At 38.4% G+C, this 19,757-nt stretch overlaps 1 protein-coding gene across 2 annotated transcripts in view; it reads right to left on the reverse strand.

Moving 5' to 3' along the window:
* Window positions 1-19,757, reverse strand: part of LOC123516622 — a 68,609-nt gene that overhangs the window by 40,334 nt on the left and 8,518 nt on the right. For both annotated transcript variants that reach the window (XM_045276182.1, XM_045276184.1), the window contains exons 2-6: window positions 15,522-15,667; window positions 15,009-15,108; window positions 14,019-14,136; window positions 12,820-12,979; window positions 12,395-12,550 (exon numbers count right to left, since the gene is read on the reverse strand). In XM_045276182.1, the coding sequence (XP_045132117.1) occupies window positions 12,395-12,550; window positions 12,820-12,979; window positions 14,019-14,136; window positions 15,009-15,108; window positions 15,522-15,657 (670 nt within the window). In that variant the 5' untranslated portion in view covers window positions 15,658-15,667. The remainder of the gene's footprint in view (window positions 1-12,394; window positions 12,551-12,819; window positions 12,980-14,018; window positions 14,137-15,008; window positions 15,109-15,521; window positions 15,668-19,757) is intronic.

Genomic DNA, 19,757 nt, shown 5'->3' on the forward strand with positions numbered 1-19,757 from the left:
GCAACCATCCTTGCATGCAAGCCCTTCCTCACGCTTTTTTACAACTTTCCCTGTATCTCGGCTCACGTATTCCTGGCCGGTGTTCCGTTTGGTTTTTGCCACAATTCTATTCCACTCACTAGGGCTGGGCCCTGTTTTGCGTCGTAATAAGCCCGCTTCGGCACTCCCCTCACCACTGTTAGAAGCCATAACACGGTATCTACTGACCAACGTTATAAAAAAAACACAAAAAAAGTTATTAATCACGGGGTTTGCGGAGACAATAGCATAGACTGGCTTGGCTGGTGGCGGGCTGCGGGCAGCTGGGGATGCACGGCAGACAGTGATTGGCCGAGGCAGAGCTATGCGGTACGCTACACAGCAAGGGATTGGTCACTCGGCTTGTCACTTATCTCCCCTCGTGAAGGCTGGGTTGATGCATGACAGATGGAGCAACAGTACGGAGAAAAGTTAATGTTACGTTATGGGATTTTTTACCATGAAGGCGTTGGTGCTTACTCCAAAGTTTGGTACTGCTGGAAAGCTGAGACTCTGGCGAAGACAGTGCTATACATAACTCAATTTCATCTATGGTGGCGCTTAACTCCCTCCGTCACGCAACGCTTCAAATACAGTGGTGCCTCACAATACAAGATACTTCAGGGGTGAGGGGTTGTCCATTGCCACGAACTGTCCGTTACTGAGAGCTGTTTGTCTGTGAGACCCTTAAACACCCCTTTTTCCCTTTTTCAGTAATTTACTCTTTTTAATAATGTAATTGTTTTTTTTTTATAATTTAATGCATCTTATTCTACACTCAATGTTCAAATAAAATAATTCATTATTGTTTAAGAAGTGTACAGTAATAAAAATTTGTCTTCCAAGAATAGATGAATTAAAAGATACAGCTTCCATTTGTTATAATGGTCAATTCCCATGTGGTCCAGAGGCATCTTTAACAAGCCTTTAATGACTGCATGAAGGACTTTGCTGAAGTGAAAGAGGAAGAGAGAAAGATGATAGATTGTCAGAGTCAGAGTAGACTTCCTCCATACTATTGCCACCTCTCCATAGATCACGGGCTTGCCTTCTTTATCTAATGCTGCTCCACCTCCTTACCATGTCTCTGTCTTTCTTCCTCTCCCTGTTTTCTATATAAATTGGTGTGTTTCTGAAATTACTTCTGAAATCCTTCTAACATTTGTTCTACATTGCCTTAGAGGTAAAAAAAATTAAGGCATGTTCTCTATAGAAAAGTGACATCTCAGCAGGGAAGTGTGACACCGATAAAGTGACAGGCCCAATACCTCACAGGCTCTCACCTTATGCAAACTTGCTTTAGAATATTGCCCTGCTGCAAACTCACCACATGACCACTCTTACAGTTAATCTTAGGCAGTAATCTGCAACGTGGAAAAAAACAAGTACTTCTTGAGAGAGAGAGAGAGAGAGAGAGAGAGAGAGAGAGAGAGAGAGAGAGAGAGAGAGAGAGAGAGAGAGAGAGATATCAGGCAGCTGTGTTGTTTACATCGCATTCACCACCACAGTGATGAACACTTTCCTCATTATATCATATACATAAAGAAAACGTAGCCCACTTCATACTGAATTACCCTCAGTCAAAAGAAAAAATTAAATCACAGACCACTAAAGACTGATAAATGAAGGAAAAAGTCAGTTGATTGGAGTGTTTTTGTTTCAGAGTCTGTCATCTACATATTTGTCACCCGCGGCACTGTCTGCCTGTCTGTCTCTGACTGTCTCTCTCTCTCTCTCTCTCTCTCTCTCTCTCTCTCTCTCTGTGGCAGTGTCATTATCCTTGTTTGTTCAACAACATTCAAACAAATGCACAACTAACATTTTACTTTGGCTGCAGCCCAGGATCACTTATTACCAAGCATGTCACTCCAGTGACCCCCACCTAATTACAAGTTTTGTACATCATATATGATCAAAATGAGTCAATGATATCTAGCATGCCTTTTTTGGCTTGTTAATCATGTCATATGTGCATTCGTCCACTGGATTTATGGGAAAAAAAAATGCCATGACGATAAAAAAAAAATTGCTTAGTCTGACCAGTCCATTATTGAGCAAAATCTGTTTCTGCAAGGCACCACTGTATTCAAGTTACAAACTTTTATTGGCTCCTGACCAATGAGCTATCTATATACTTTATCAAGACCAAGCAAGATTCCTCTGTTCCATCATGCCAAATGTGAGAACAAAATGCTATATGACTATTTGATAAGACTTGCTGTGTGGCTCTTTCAATGCCAGTGGCACAAGGTGTGGCTATGAGTGATATAGATTGTTAAGTGACTAAGTGTATACTCTGGTATAATGTGACTGGCATATGAGGTATGATGTGATTTTGTGTCTATGGTGTGGCTTGGGGCTATGTGTGATGCAGTATGGTGTAGCTGAGTGCTGTGTGGCATGGTATGGAAGGTGAGATATAGACTATAATGTGTCTAGATGTGATGTTGGTGGTAGTGTGTCTAGGTGTCATATGGCTTCATCTGATGTGACTGAGTATGATTTGGTTTGTCATGTGGAAAGTTTTAGCAAGTGGCATGAAATAATTCTATTGTTGAAACTGGCAAAGGAGAAATCCAAAAGTTACTAGTAACAGAAAAATCAAGATCCAGATGAGCCATATTGTTTACAGGTGATCTAGAAGTGATGTCACATAAACACCCTTTGCATAAACTTTCTGAAAATCAACACACACACTCAGCCATTCATCTGCACTTTTGTCAATGGTGCCTCTCTGGTGTGATGTAGTGCTGTGGTTTGTGCATTTAACTAGTTGTATGTTACAGGGTTCAAGCAGGCCTCATAGTGACCTGTCTCCATATCTACATTTATCTAACTTCTTAAATTTGTGCACACTTCCTGCTATTACAATCTCTTCACTTAATCCATTCCTGATGTCTACTGTCCTATGTGGAAAACTGAACTTCTTGATATTCCTATGACACTGACTTTTCATGATTTTCTTGAAATGTCCTCTTGTTTGTCTGTCTCCCTGCTCCATCAGTGTTACCAGGTCTTGTCTATCTATCTTCTCCATACGGATTACTAACTTATACATCGTTATTAAGTCTCCTCTTTCCCATCTATCTTTCAAAGCTGGTAGCTCCATCTCCTTCAGTCTTTCTTCATAGGGAAGATCTTTTATTTCAGGGACCATCTTTGTAGGAACCCTTTGTATCCTTTCTAGTTTCTTGATATCTTTCTGCCTATATGGCAACCATACCACTGCTGCATATTCTAGTCTAGGTCTTATCATAGTGGTTAATATCTTTTTCATCATACTTTTATCCATGTAATTGAATACTACCCTGATGTCTTGTATGTTGAAGCAAATAATCCATTTATATGTATTTCTGGAGTCAGGATGTCTTGTATAATCACTCCCAGGTCTTTAACTTCTCTTCTTTTTCATTATAATCTCTTCTCCCATTTTATATCCTCATGTAGGTCTTCTATTAATTTTACCAATTTCCATTACATGGCTTTTTTTTTTAAGCAGGGGAGAGAGCCAGCCAAGAGCAAAAAAGAAATAAAATCTTTAAAAAAAAAAGGCCCACTTGAGTGCTGGCTCTCTAAAGAGTTAAGTGTCAGCCAAAATTGGGGAGCAAATGCCTCGATACCTCCCTCTTAAAAGAAGACAAGTTGTAGGAAGTCAGAGATACAGATGCAGGGAGGGAGTTCCAGAGTCTACCAGTGAAAGGGATAAATGATTGAGAATACTGGTTAACTCTTGCATTAGAGAGTCGGACAGAATAGGGATGAGAGGAAGAAGAAAGCCTTGTACATTTCTTAGTATTAAATTCTAATTTCCACTTCTGGCTCCATCTCCAGAACTTATCAATATCTTTCAGTAATTCCATGCAATCATTTTGTTTTTTTATAACTCTCAAAAAGCTTTGCATCAGCTGCAAACAAATTTATGCAGCTACTCAAACCCTCTTGTATATCGTTGACATATATTTGAAACATTATTGGTGCCAACACTGAACCCTGTGGTACACCACTGGTTAGAGTGCTCCAATTTGATGGTGTATCTCTTATCACTGTCCTCAAATCCCTATCTGTTAAATAATCTGTTATCCAATTTAAGATATTTCCCTTAATTCTGCCCATGTGTTCTATTTTCCATAGGAGTCTTCTGTGTGGTACTCTGTCAAAAGCCTTTTTAATATCTAGATACACTGCATCCACCCATCCATCTCTTCCTTGTACTTCATCTATTACTCTTATATAAAAGCTTAGCAAGTTTGTTATACATGATCTTCCTTTTCTAAAACTGAATTGCGAGTTATTTATGATTTCATTTCTCTCCAGATATTCCAACCATTTTTCTTTGATGACAATTTCACAGATCTTACTCACCACACTAGTTAGTGACACTGGTCTATAATTTAGGGGCTCAGTCATTTTTCCTCCTTTGTATAATGGGACTATATTGGCTCTTTTCCATTCCTGTGGTACCTTCCCTTCCCTTAAAGAGTTGTTAATTACATCCCAAATTGGTTCTACCAGTTGCTCACTACATTCCCTTAGTGTCCATCCTGACACTCCATCTGGTCCCATTGCCTTCTTCACATCCACCTTTTCTAGCAACTCTCTAATTTTCTGTTTTCTTACCACGATGTCTCTTAATCCTTCCTGTGCCACTGGGTTGATTGTGTTTGTGTGTGTGTGTGTGTGTGTGTGTGTGTGTGTGTGTGTGTGTGTGTGTGTGTGTGTTTCATTGTCTCTGACGAGACAGCCAGACGTTACCCTACGGAACGAGCTCAGAGCTCATTATTTCCAATCTTCGGATAGGCCTGAGACCAGGCACACACCACACACCGGGACAACAAGGTCACAACTTCTCGATTTACATCCCGTACCTACTCACTGCTAGGTGAATAGGGGCTACACATGAAAGGAGACACACCCAAATATCTCCACCTGGCCGGGGAATCTGGCTTGTGAAGCCAGCGTGTATTCACGTGTATTCACCTAGTTGTAATTTTACAGGGCCTGGGTATCATACTCGTGTGGCCCCGTCTCCATATCTACACACATCCAACTTTCCTTTAAAACTATGCACACTCCTCGCTGACACCACCTCCTCACTCAAACCATTCCACACCTCCACACATCTTTGTGGGAAACTATATTTCTTCACATCCTTCAAGCATATTCCCTTGGCTATCTTTTTACTATGCGATCTTGTAGTTCTATTTAAGTTTTCCTCTCTCAACATCATTTGCTCATTATCCACTTCATCCAGTCCGTTCAACAGTTTATAAACCTGTATTAAATCTCCTCTTTCTCTTCTTTGTTCCAAGGTAAGCAAATTCATTTCTTTTAATCTCTCCTCATAGGTCATTTCTGCCAATTCTGGAACCATTTTTGTTGCCATTCTCTGCAATCTCTCCAACTTCCTTATATGCTTCTTTTTATAAGGGGACCAAACCACTCCAGCATATTCCAATCTTGGTCTAATTACCGTACTAATTAATTTCTTCATCATATCTTTATCCATATAATGGAAGGCTAATCCAATATTTTTATCAAATTATACGTTTCTCCAAACATCTTATCAATATGAGCCTCAAACTGCCCATGGTCTTGTATTATCACTCCCAAATCCTTTTCCTTTTCCACCTTTTTCAACACTACTTCTTCACCCATCTTATATGACCCTCTTGGCCGTCTTCCACTCTTCCCCATCTCCATCACATGACTTTTGCTCAGATTAAATTCCATTTGCCACCTCTTGCTCCACTCCCAAATCTTATCCAGATCTGCCTGTAAAATTTCACAATCTTCTTCACTCTTCACACACCTACACAACTTCGCATCATCCGCAAACAAATTAATATAACTGTTTACTCCCTCTGGCATGTCATTAATATATACAAGGAAAAGCACTGAGCCTTGTGGGACTCCACTCTCCACCACCAACCAGTCCGACTTTGCATCCCTTATTACCGTTCTCATCTCCCTCCATCTCAAGTAGTTTTCCATCCACTTTAACACTTTTCCTTTCAGTCCTCCATAAATCTCTAATTTCCATAGCAGTCTCATGTGAGGTACCTTGTCAAAAGCTTTCTTTAAATCCAAATATACACAGTCCATCCATCCTTCTCTCTCTTGTATTTTGTCAACCACTCTTGAATAAAAGCTCAGTAGATTTGTTACACATGACCTCCCTTTCCTAAAGCCAAATTGATGATCCGATAATAACTTATGATCCTCCAGGAACCGTATCCAATATTTCTTTATCACCCTCTCACAAATCTTACCGACCACACTTGTTAGAGACACAGGTCTATAGTTAAGAGGCTCTTCCTTACTGCCTCCCTTATAAATGGGCACCACTTCAGCTCTCTTCCACTCTACTGGTACTTCCCCTGTTTCTAATGAACACCTTATAATATCATATAATGGATCAATCAATTCTTCTCTACACTCCTTCAATAATTTTCCTGAAACTTCATCTGGTCCCATCGCTTTATCATCTTTAAGTTCCTCCAACATTTTATATAACTCCTTTTAGGTATCTTAATGTCATCCATGTGCACATTTCCTTGTACATTCTGAGGCTTTACAAACATTGTTTCTTCAGTAAATACTTGCTGAAACCTATTATTTAGCAATTCCGCTATATTCTTAGGGTCATCTACTATCCCTTGCTCTCCTTTTAATCTTTCAATGGACTCTCTCTTTTAAGTTTACCATTTATGAACCTGTAAAACAATTTTGGATGTTCCTTACTCTTGTCTACAATATCTTTTCAAATTTTCTTTCTTCCTCCTCCTTACCCTCACATACTCATTTCTTGCCACTCTATAATTCTCCTTATTTAGTATATTCCTGCTCTTTTCCATCTTTTCCAAGCCACATCTCTCTTTTCCTTAGCCTTAACACAAGTTGCATTAAACCAATCCTTTCTTCCTTCCTCTCTCGGTTTATACTTTGGTACAAATTTCATAACTCCTTCTTTATAATATTTCATAAAAATCTCATTTTTTTTTGCACTTCTCTGATTTGTAACATCTCCCAATCTAATTTTCTGAAATAATTTTTCAAACTTTCTGTGTCCATCTTTCTATAATTCAATCTACCACTCCTGTATGTCTCGTCTTTCCTTCGCTGTGTTGTTGCTATCTGCATTTCCATAACCACATGATCACTCTTTCCCAAAGGACATTTGTATTGTATATCTCCACATAGGTACACTTCTCTTGTTAACACCAAATCCAGTCTAGCCGGTTCATCATCTCTATATCTAGTATTTTCCTTCACCCTCTGTTCCATCATATTTTCCATCATTAGATTAAGAAATCTCTCTCCCCATGCTTCCTCTCCAACACCACTTACTAGATTTTCCCAATCCACCTCCTTACAATTAAAATCTCCTACTAGTATCACCTTTCTTTTTCCAGATAATACACTTTCCAAACTCTGTAAAGTATCCTTGATCATATTGTCGTATTCCTTAATGTCCAAGAATTTGTTTTAGGAGGTACATAGGTCACCATGATTATTAATTCTTTTCCATCACTTTTTATCCTTATGCTTATCACTTCTGCGTTGTTCTTCCCATACCAAACCTTATCCACATTTATTTATTTCTTCGTCATAATCATAACTCCTCCTCCACCTTTACTCTCTATCCTTTCTCCATATATTATATTTATTATCCAAATTTATCTTTGTTTTTCATGCAATTTTGTCTCAGTCAAACACACTATATCAGGCTTCTCCACCATCATATAGTCTTGCAATTCCAATCTACTTGACAGTATCCCATCTATATTAGTATACATTACGGTCCACCCACTGCTCCTCTAGGGGTTCCTCCGCATTCCTTCTTTCCACATACCACTTTCTGACTCTCTCTCCTATAACTCTCCAAAAACTTTTCTCTTTCCTCCTCAGACCGCTCATCATTTTTCCTTCTCGCCTCTTCCACCAATTCCTTATATCTTCTCCTCTCTTCCTCATTTCTATTCTTTCTCACAAACACCTCTTTACAACCTTCTATCTCTCTTAACTTTGATGTTCTATATAGGATATCCTCCCAGATTGTTGTGACTTCAGTACTACTTTAATCGGTCTGCTCACTCCCTCCTTATACGGACCCAGTCTATGGATCTCTTCCACTTCTTCTTGTAGGTCTTTTTTCATCATCATTTAGATTTTTGAACAGATCTCTTACCGTTTTAATTCTTCCTTAATTCTCTTAGGCTTATATGTTATATTTTGTTCTTTCATCCCAAATATTAACACACTCTTCTTCTTTTCTGCTATTTCCCTTATCAATGTTTCCTTATTCTTCATTACATTAACCAGTTCCTTGGACCTTTCTTTTTTGTCTTCCTTCAACTGATCTTTAATTATTTCTTGTAATCCAACCATCTCTGCTTCCCTCGACTCAGTCCATTGTGTTTTCTTCAGTTCCCATTCCTTTCAAACCTTTCATTCTGCTCACTAATCATTTCCTTAAAGTCATCTTTCTCCTTTACTCTCTCCATTTTCTCCTCCAACCGTCTCTTGTATTTTCAACCTCCACTCTCAAGTGTGCATTCTCATCCACCAATCGTTTTCATTTTCCTCCAGTCTCTTAACTCTTTCCTTCAAAGCCTTGGAATTCTCTATCCTGCTCCTCCTCACTCCTCTGAACTTTTAATTCCTTCACCAACTCCTCAAATCTCTTCTCCAACATTACCAATCTACCTTGCATTGTTGCCCCTGTTGAAGATGGACTCATGCTTTGACTGGCCACTTTCGGCTTTGCTCCTGGGCCTCATCAACATATTTTGAATTTGGTAATTTATTTCTTACCGTCTATCCATTTTTTTACTCTTCCTGGGAGCATGTGGGTGTGTGGTCACTGGGGGCCAGGCCTGGTAGCTACGTGTGTGTGGTGGGATGCGTTGGCGGCTGCTATGGCTGGCCTTTGTGTGGTTCCCGTGTGTTTGGAGTGTGGAGGATCCGATCACTCCCATGTACACGCCACCAGGCCACGTTCACTCTGTACACTCGTTCACTTGCTCTGGCTGCTGGCCTTTGTGTGGTTCCCGCTCTGTCGTTTGGAGTGTCTCACTCAAGCACATTGCTTAGCGTGTGGAGTGTTAGTTAGATGCCACTCTGAGCAGGAGGCACGTCCGCTCTCTATGGGTGTGTGTGTGTGTGTGTATTTACCTAATTGTATTTACCTAATTGTAACATACGGAAAAGAGCTATGCTCGTGTTGTCCCGTCTCCATATCTATTAATGTCCAGCTTTTTCTTAAAATCATGAATATTCCTTGCGTTGACCACTTCCACGTCTAAACTATTCCATGCTTCCACCCTTCTATGAGGAAGCTATATTTTTCACATCTCTCCTATAAGTGGCCATTTTAGTTTTTCCCATGCCCTCTCGACATTCTTCCATTCCACATACACAGATCTTCCCTATCCATTTTTCCATGCCAATCATCACTCTGTATATTGCTATCAGGTCTCCCCTTTCTCTTCTGTTTTCCAGGGTTGGAAGTTGCATTCTTTTCAGTCTGTCTTCATAAGTCAAATCTCTTAAGTCAGGCACCATTTTGTTGCAGCCCTCTGTACTTTCTCTAGTTTCCTTATGTGTTTCTTTAAGTTCGGAGCCCACTGTATTGTTGCATATTCAAGCCTCGGTCTTATCATTGCAGTAATTATTTTCTTCATCATTTCTTCATCTAAATATCTGACGCCACTCTTATGTTCCTCAATAAGTTCAATACTTCTCCAATTATTTTGTTTATATGTCTCTCTGGCGATAGGTCATTGGTAATTGTCACCCCAAGGTCTTTTTCTTCATGACTGGTTTTATGTCTTCATTTCCTATCTTGTACATACTCCTGATTCTTCTTTCACTCTTGCCAAACTCTATTTTCTTGCATTTTGTCGTGTTGAACTCCATTTGCCATGTACAGCTCCATTTCCATATTCTGTCCAAGTCTTCCTGGAGTAGTTCGCAATCTTTGTCACATCTCACTTTTCTTAACAATTTTGCATCGTCTGCAAATAGGCTCACATAACTGGACACCCCATCCACCATGTCATTTATGTAGACTGCGAACATTACTGGTGCCAACACTGATCCCTGTGGAACTCCACTCTCCACCAATCCCCATTCTGATGGTCTGTCCTTAATTATTGTTCTCATTTCTCTTCCTACCAAAAGTCTTCCATCCATTTTAGTAAACTGCCATGCACTCCTCCTACCATTTCAAGTTTCCAGATCAGTCTCTGGTGTGGTACCTTATCAAAGGCCTTTTTTAAATCCAGATATATTCCATCAGCCCAACCATCTCTTTCCTGTATTACATCTATCACCCTCGAATAGTAACATATCAGGTTTGTCGTGCATGAACGCCCTTTTCTAAAACCAAATTGACACTCACAAAGTATGTCATTTTTCTCCAAGAAGTCTGTCCATCTATTCTTCACCACCCTCTCACACATCTTAGCTACCACACTTGTAAGTGACACTGGTCTATAGTTCAATGGGTCTCTCTTGTTACCTGATTTATAGATTGGGACAATGTTAGCTCTTTTCCAGTCTTGGGGCACTACACCTTCCCTTAATGAGGCATCAATTACTTCACAAACTTTTTCTGCCAATTGCTCCCTGCATTCTCTTAAAATCCATCCTGATACCCCATCAGGTCCCACAGCTTTTCTCACTTCTAAACTCCCCATCATGTTCTTGATCTCCTCCACAGTTACTTGAAACTCCTTCATAATCCCTTTCTGTTCCATTACCAGTGGTTTGTCAAAAGCAGTCTCCTTTGTGAATACCTTCCGAAAGCATCCATTCATAGCCTCTGCCATTTCCTGGGATCTTCACTGCATACTCCATTTACTTCTAAACTTTCAATACTTTCTCTATTTTTGATGTTGTTGTTCACATGTCTGTAAAAAGCCTTGGTTGGTCTTTACATTTATCAATTATATCCTTTTCTTGTTTCTTTCTTTCTTCTCTTCTAATCAACACATATTCATTTCTTGCTCTTTTGTAACTTTCCCACTGCTTAATCCGTCTTTTCCTTCTCCACCTCTTCCATGCATCCTCTTTTCTTGTTCTAGCCTTTTCACATCTATCGTTAAACCAGTCCTGCTTTCCAACTTCTCTATGTTGTCTTATTGGTACAAATTTTTTCTCACCTTCTTTGTGTGTGTGTGTGTGTGTGTGTGTGTGTGTGTGTGTGTGTGTTGGCTCTGTACTAAAGACCAAGTCCAGTGTGATGCTCCTCTGTGTGTGTGACCCACTGTGTTGTGTTTGTGCCAGTGTCAATAGTGTATTTCCCCATGTTGTCTCTGATCCTTCCATTGACCAGTCCTCCCAACACACCTCTTTACAATTAAAATCTCCCATCATTATAGTTCGTTCACAGCCACCCAACATTTCTTCCAGACATGTTCCTGTATCACTTATCATTTCTTCATATTCCTGTACTGACCATGCATTTGTCTGGTACGTACACCACTATGTAGTGCCTCTTTTTCCTTGTGTGTGTGTGTGCCTTTGTTTTTCACTTGTCCACCTTTATGTCTTTTGTGTGTGTTTCCAAACATTATATTTCCCTTTTTTTGTTTCAGTTTGTTTGTCCCTCAAGTGTGTGTGTTCTTTACATCTAATATAACACAGCAATGCAAACATGCAGTACCATCTCATCTAAAACTCACCGAGATCTCTTCTCAACCAAATCTTGTGTTTTTGTTCTCACATGACTTCTGCAACAATTCATCTAGCATTGCGATAAGTTTGCAGTTCTATTGGCCCACAGCCACCACAGTAGCAAGACAGCTCTCTTTTGTTTGTACTCTTTAGCAATGCAATAGCAGTGTTTCCAGGCTCCTATTCTATACTCTTGCATGCAAGCCAGCATGACTACTGACTAATGGTTTATCCATATTTATCTGAATGTTCAGATAGGAGAATCATACATAGTAATACATACACAATACATTGGACATATCTTTTGTTTTTAACTATCTGAATGTATGAGTCATATATAATGAAAGTCAAGATGGTAAGATTCAGGACTTGGTACAAAACTCGAATACTACAAAACTTTGGGGAATAGTATATGGTAAATTATAGAGATAAATCCTAAGTCATCACAAAATTGTCCTGGGATATACATTCATCTTTCATGCTCAAAATCTGTGTAATTTGGAGTAAATTCTTCTATTCAAAGAAGTCAAAGAAGGAATATGAAATTCAATAAGAAATGAGTGCCAGCAAATATTACATGCTCAACAGCAAGACAATGCTTATGAATACATACAACTGCTACTATCAAGTTTGTCACTTACTACACACTTTTACCATACACACAGTTCTTGAGAGCTTCTATTGAACTGTATCTTACCAAGAAAGTGGTTCCTTTTCCTATCATTCCAATCAATTTTTAATTTGGCAAGAGGAACCATGACAGGCTGCAGGACATGGCCTCCAACCATCGGTGGAACTGCTCTTTGACGAGGAGCGGTGTTGACTCCACTGGAACTCAGAGTGACTCTTGACCCTGATGATCAATAATTAACTTTTAAATAGCAAAAATTTTTCAACACTTATATAAAATGTTGATCAAAGAAAAACTTCTCTTCTTACAAACTGTATTGGTGAATTACTCAGGAGACAAATAGAAAGATTCAAAGGAAGCAAGGCATGAACTGGCAATAATTTTCAGCAAAGAAGAAAATTATGTATCTTCAGAAATTAGCATGACAGAAGAAGGTAGAATTGAGAAGTAACACATTTACAAAAGCAAAAGTTACATTACGCTGGCCTTACCTGACGTGCGAGGAAAGATGTTAGATATTTCATGAGTAGAGTTCTGTAGAGTGGTTCGGCTGCCGAGCACCAGCTGCTTTACCTTGGTTAACTTCTCTACTACCTTCACAAGTCTGTCCAGAGCTGAATTGAAGTCTACCTCTATGGACTCATAGTATTCCTGTAATAAATGTTCTTATCACACAAGTGCTGACAACAACAAATGTTTTCTAACTTTTCAAAGATTACCCTATCAGCTACCATATAATATTTTGCAAGTCAGTCTGCTGAATTCAAACAAGACAGCAAAATGTGTTTGTCATTTTGTGTTATAAAGGGACTGACTTCAGGTGAGGCTTCAGTCCTGAAAGTGCTTGAATAACAATTTGTGACTTCTGGACAACAGCTACTCTACACTGTGTACTGATGTCCAGTATAGTGACATACACCCACCTCTCATTATATGCAGGAGTAAGTTCTTGAAGACTTGTGATGTGAGAATCCACATCATATGAACCTACCTTTCTATCAATCATTATTTTTATTTATTTTTTTTATGCAAGAAGGGATGCTAACCAAGAGCAACAAAAAATGAAAAAAAAGGTCCACTGGATTGTCAGTTCCCTTAAATATCAAAATGTTTATGTTGTACAACTAAATATTGAATCCCATAATACTAATCTCAGCATTCATCTCTGCACAACAATACACTAAAGCAATACTAGAACATACCAGTAATGCTTCGTTACAGTATGGAAAGGTAGAATTAAAAAGAAAAAAAATTGAAGGATCTTTAACTCAACCACTTTGGCAACAAGTTGTCCAACTCCACACCACAGACAGCTAATTCCCCACAAGGTCCCAAAACACTGGCAAGCAGTCTACATACACATAAATTTTTCTCACATAGTCACAATACTTTCCACATTTATGGTCATTGCATAAACATGAATCCCTATTATTAGATTTTGCATAAATCAAGAATTGGGTGCATATAACTTTCAATCACAGCACTATTTGACAAAAGAATCAATTTTACTTTCTAGCTTACAACAACTAAGTTGGAATACAACTAATCTGTTAACTATGTTAATATAAAATTTAAACTTTTATTGAAACATTTGGTAAAGGTAAACATGTTTTGCATTGCAGAGTAAAAGGAATTGTTTATACATGTTTTATGGCATTTATCAAACAAATCCTTTATTCTCAAATCTCACCTTAACTTGCTTCTCTATTTCACCAAACACATTTTCAACATTCATGATGACAGGCTCTCTTGCCTGCTTCTCTCGTAACTCAAGCAGCTCACCCCTTAGTGTGATGGCCTCTGTGTACCTGTAATGATGATGGTAAGAACACAGAAAATGTAAGATAATACAAAACATAACAGCTGCACTTGAAATTGTCTTGAAATAAGACTACAGTTAGTTATGTTTCAATCTTAACTATGTATAATTGTAGCTGATAAAATCTAAAATCCATTTTGTCCTTCTATCAAAATGGTTCTCAGTGATAAAACCAGAAAGATTTTATGCCACAATGAGATCTTACTACAAGTGAACATTTAGAAAACTAGCTCCCCTAGACTTCTGGCATCTGGCCAAAAACATCTCCAATAACTTCATTTTTTCTTCCATTATTTCATCTTGATTGTACGCTGCCAGCTTTAGAAGCTGAACTTTTCTCTTAAACCTTTGCTAAAAACTCTAACCTTAGATGATTCCAGGCTTGTTTCTTTCTCTCTTATTCTCTACATTTCATGCTACCAATTAAAAAAATAAATAAATAATAAAATTTTCTTATTAATCTTCACATTTGCAAAACTTATAAATGCTTCATAAATACTTTAATATTTACGACATTTGCATCAAGATTCATAGACATCAACACAGTGCTTCAGGCAATGGCATATTTGACTACAATGCAGCAAGTCCCATTATATACAATCCATTGTTGAAGTTAAAATTTTTCTGGGATGACTGGTTGCTTCCAAGTTCAAACTGCCTCTACTGGTTACTGGTTATCAATGGCAGGGCAAGTCATCAATGGAAAAAAAGATTATGGCCATCCTACTTCACATGACAAGGCCTGGGACTGTGTAGAGCAGCCAACTCATCAACCACTCAACATGAGAATGGCACTTTCCTAAATCTCAAATTGATCAAAATTAAATAAAATCTACTGAAAAAATTTAAAAGTGCACTAACCAATTGTTAGTTTCTATCTTCTGATCAGAGAGAGCCTTGGCCAAACTGCTGTTGTTTCTCCTGAGCATCTCTAGCTCATCTCCATTCCCTTCACTGCAGCCTGCAAATCAAAGCACTCCTTTTATTCATTATCAGTACAAGCCATCTATACAATACTGCATAGACCTCTCTAAAATTTCTATGTTCATCTGTGCTACTGCTTTCCAGTTCATTAAATTATTTTGACACAATAAACATAAAAGTACTATTATTCATAAAGAGAAAGAAAAATAGGATTAAAAACTAAAAAGAATAACATACAGGAAAAATTAACAAGAAAAGTAATGCAATCAAGGTAAGTGAGGTCTAACAACCTCACATGAAAGAGAGAAAACTGTAGTGATGCAGCCCATACAAGCCATGAAAACACACTCTGTAGTTTTGAATGTGACAGAAAACTATCAAAGTAATTCTGGTACCTATCAGTACAATAGTAAGAGAACTACACATTTACAATTATATATTATTTCATACCTGGGGAAGGCTGCTTTTGAAATTTATGTTTCCTCATTATATTCATTTTCCTCATTAACTCCTTCCTTTTGATGTGTCTCTTCTTCAACATCCTCATTACTACAAGAAGTAGGTTTCCCCTCAGCAACTTAGACATGGGTCAGGCTCTGCCAAGAGTGAGATATGCACTGTATGCAAACAAGTAGCTTTCTTCTTCTCAACCAATTCAATCACATACCTTTGATGGATTTAAGGAATAAATGGAAGGCTTTCAGGAGAGATGAGAATACACAAAGCATAGCTCCATCAAAACCATCCACAAACATATCTTTCATCTTGAATAGTACAAGACAAGTTAAGCACACTGCATGCAATGATCTTCTGTTATCATACATCTTTATACAGGTGCCCTGGGAGGAGAGAGTATGTGTGTGTGTGTGTGTGTGTGTGTGTGTGTGTGTGTGTGTGTGTGTGTGTGTGTGTGTGTGTGTGTGTGTGTGTGTGTGTGTGTGTGTTGTTTTTTTTTTTACCTTTGTATTCATTCAATCTCATAGTGTCCTTTTTGTTTTTTTTTCTGTTTGTGTGTTTACCTAGCTGTATTTACCTAATTGTATTGTACAGAGTTTGAATGGGGCTCATAGTATCCTGATCCCATACCTTCATTCATCTAATTTTTCTTTAACGCTATGCACATTACATGCTGTAACAACTTCATCACTCAATGCATTCCACTTTTTTCACTGTTCTATGTAGAAAACTGTATCTTTCAATATCCTTCACACACTGCCTCTTCCTGATCTTCTTTGCATGTCCTCTTGTCCTTCCAGCTTCATCTGCCACCAGCACCAGGCCTTGCTTGTCTATCTTTTCAATGTCATTAACTATTTTATACATTGTTATTAGGTCTTCTCTTTCTCTTCTATTGTAAGGTTGGCAGTCCCATTTCCTTCAGCCTTTCTTTATATGTTAGGTCTTTTATTTCCGGCACCATCTTTGTAGCTATCCTCTGAATCTGTTCTAATTTTCTTATATCTTTTTCAAGCTCAGTGACCACACCACTGCTGCATATTCTAACTGTGGACGTATCATACTCATAATAATTCTCTTAATCATATCTTTGTCCATGTATTGAAATGCCACCCTAATATCAGTCAGCATTTTATACGTTGTTCCAAATATTTTACTTATGTATTTTTCCGGGCTCAGCGTTCCTTGTATAACCACACCCAGATCTTTTCTTCTTTAGTTTTTATTATTTGTTCCTCTCCCATCAAATAGTTCCATACTGGTCTTCTCTTACTCTTACCCAATTCCATTACATGGCATTTCTTGACACTGAATTCTAACTTCCACTTCTTACTCCACTCATAAATTTTGTCTATATCTTCATGCAGCAACAAACAGTCTTCTCTGGTGTGTGTGTGTGTGTGTGTGTGTGTGTGTGTGTGTGTGTGTGTGTGTGTGTGTGTGTGTGTGTGTGTGTGTGTGTGTGTGTGTGTGTGTATTTACCTATTTGTGTATTACAGGGCCCAAGCTAAGCTCTCTGTGTCCTGCCTCCTTGTCCATTCCTGTCATATCTCTCTTTCATCTGATTGACACACACTGCGTCAACGACATCACTGCTCAGTTTATTCCACTTATCAATACTACGATGCGGAAACTGTATTTCTCACGTCATTTAGACAGATGTCTTTTATTAGCTTTTTTCCATGTCCTCGGAGATGATTACTTGTGGTCACCTTTATCAACTCTCTGTCCAATATGTCAATCTTGTTCACCAATTTATACATAGTTATCATGTCTCCTCTTGTTCTTCTCTCTTCTAATGTGGTCAGCCCCAGCTTCCTCAGTCTTTCCTCATAGTCTAACTCCTGAGTCCTGGTACCATCCTTGTTGCCAGCCTCTGTACCCTTTCCACCTTCTTCACATTTTTCTTCATATGCGGTGACCAGACACATGCTGCATATTCTAACTGGGGTCTTATTAAGGTACATAATATCTTCTTCATCATTCCTTCATCTAGGTAGTGGAATGCAAGGCCAATATTTTGAAGCATGTTATATGTTTTCCAAAAATCTTGTTAATGTGTTTCTCCGGTGACAAAGTGTTTTGCACAGTTACTCCTAAGTCTTTCTCCTCATTGGTCTCTTTAATTTTCTCATCACCCAGCCTGTAATCCCTGTTTGGTCTGTATCTACTTCTTCCCATTTTCATAACATGGGTCTTGTCTATATTAAATTCCATCTGCCACTCTTTACTCCACTCATATATTTTATCAAGATCTTCCTGTAACTTGTTACAATCTTCCACATTCTTTACTCTCCTCATAATTTTAGTATCGTCCGCAAACATGTTCATGTAACTGTCAATTCCTACTGGCATATCATTAACATAAATCAAAAACATGATGGGACCAAGCACTGACCCTTGTGGAACTCCACTGGTTACCTTCTTCCACTCGGACTTCTTTCCTCTCACCACTGTTCTCATTTCTCTTCCCATTAAGTAATTTTCCATCCATTTTGCTAGTTTATCATTTACTCCTCCAATCTTCTTTAGTTTCCACATCAGTCTATTGTGTGGTACTTTATCAAAGGCCTTTCTCAAGTCCAGGTAGATAGCATCCACCCATCCCTCTCTATGTTGTAGTATGTCAGTCACTCTTGAATAAAAACATAATAAATTGGATACACGATCTTCCTTTTCTGAAACCAAACTGCCTTTCACTCAGAATGTTTTCACTTTCTAGATACTCACTCCACTTAGCTTTAATTACTTCTTCACATACCTTGCACAATATACTAGTCAACGATACTGGTCTATAATTTAGCGGTTCCATTCTACTACCATTCTTATATATAGGCACAATGTCAGCTCTTTTCCACTCTTTCGGACTAATCCTGTTCGTATGGAGGTTTCCACAATATCAAATATGGGGTTCAACAATTGATCCTTACATTCTTTTAGCAACCTCCCAGATATGCCATCAGGCCCCATTGATTTATTAATATCCAGATTGCTTATAATTTTCCTTACATCTTCCTTAGTAACCATGATGTCCTGCATTTGCTTTATTTCCGTAGGCCTTCCTCCCATAAAATGCTCCTCCTTTGTAAACACTTTGCAAAAGTTGTCGTTCAAAATTTCAGCTATATCTCTAGCATCTTCATATACTTCTTCCCATTTTTACCTTTTCTATTGCCTCCCTTTTATTTAGTTTTCCATTTATGAATTTGTAAAACATTTTGGGTCACTATCACAGTTTTCCACCACCCTCTGTTCATATTCCTTCTGTGCTGTTCTCCTTACTTCAACATATCTATTCCTTGCTGTTTTGTAGACTTCTCTTGATAATACATCACTGTTTTTCTTAAGTTTCTTCCATGCCTTTTCTTTGTTCTTTTTGCTTCTTCACAATTTCTATTAAACCACTGTTTATTATTTAAAGTCCTCTTTCTGTGATATGGCACAAACTTTTCACAGCAGAGTTATATAAATCCATAAATTTATCATATTTCAATTGCATATCCCTTTCCTGGTATACCACGGACCAGTCAATTTCATTAAAGAACTCCCTTATATGGTTATAATTTGCCCTAACATAATTTAATTTTTCCTCCTGTGCTCCACAATCTTATTCGTGCTTAATTCCGTATCCAGCTCAAAGCTTAGGACATCATGATCGCTTTTCCCCAAGGGACATTCATGTTCAATTTCCTCTTTTAGAGATGCCCTGGTAAATACCAAATCCAACCTTGCTGCAACATCTTGTCCCCTGCACCTTGTTGGTGATCTCACCCACTGTGTCATCAAGTTATTTGTTGCTACCTTTAACAATTCCTCTGCCCACTCACCACCATTCACCACTTCGTAGTCTTCCCACACTATTTCTTTGCAATTAAAGTCTCCAACTATCATCACTCTATCCTTTCTGATGAGTTCTTGCTTCATTCTGTCTAGAGTATTTCTCATCACCATTTGATACTGTTCATATTCCCAAGCACTGGTTCTGGGTGGTATGTATACTGTTATAATATTAATGTCCCTCTTGCCATCTGTTATAAGCATACTTATCACTTCCTCATTTCTCTTACTATAGTTCACCTCCTTCACTATCAGATCTTCCTTAGTAAGAACCATTATACCACCACCTCCTTTATTTTTCTATCATTTCTCCATACTTTGTAGTGTTTTACATCAAACCAGTCTAGCTTTATTTCAGGCCTTAACTTTGTTTCCACCACACATTGTTCATTG

The sequence above is a fragment of the Portunus trituberculatus genome, chromosome 41 (assembly GCF_017591435.1).
Source record: "Portunus trituberculatus isolate SZX2019 chromosome 41, ASM1759143v1, whole genome shotgun sequence".
NCBI lineage: Eukaryota > Metazoa > Arthropoda > Malacostraca > Decapoda > Portunidae > Portunus > Portunus trituberculatus.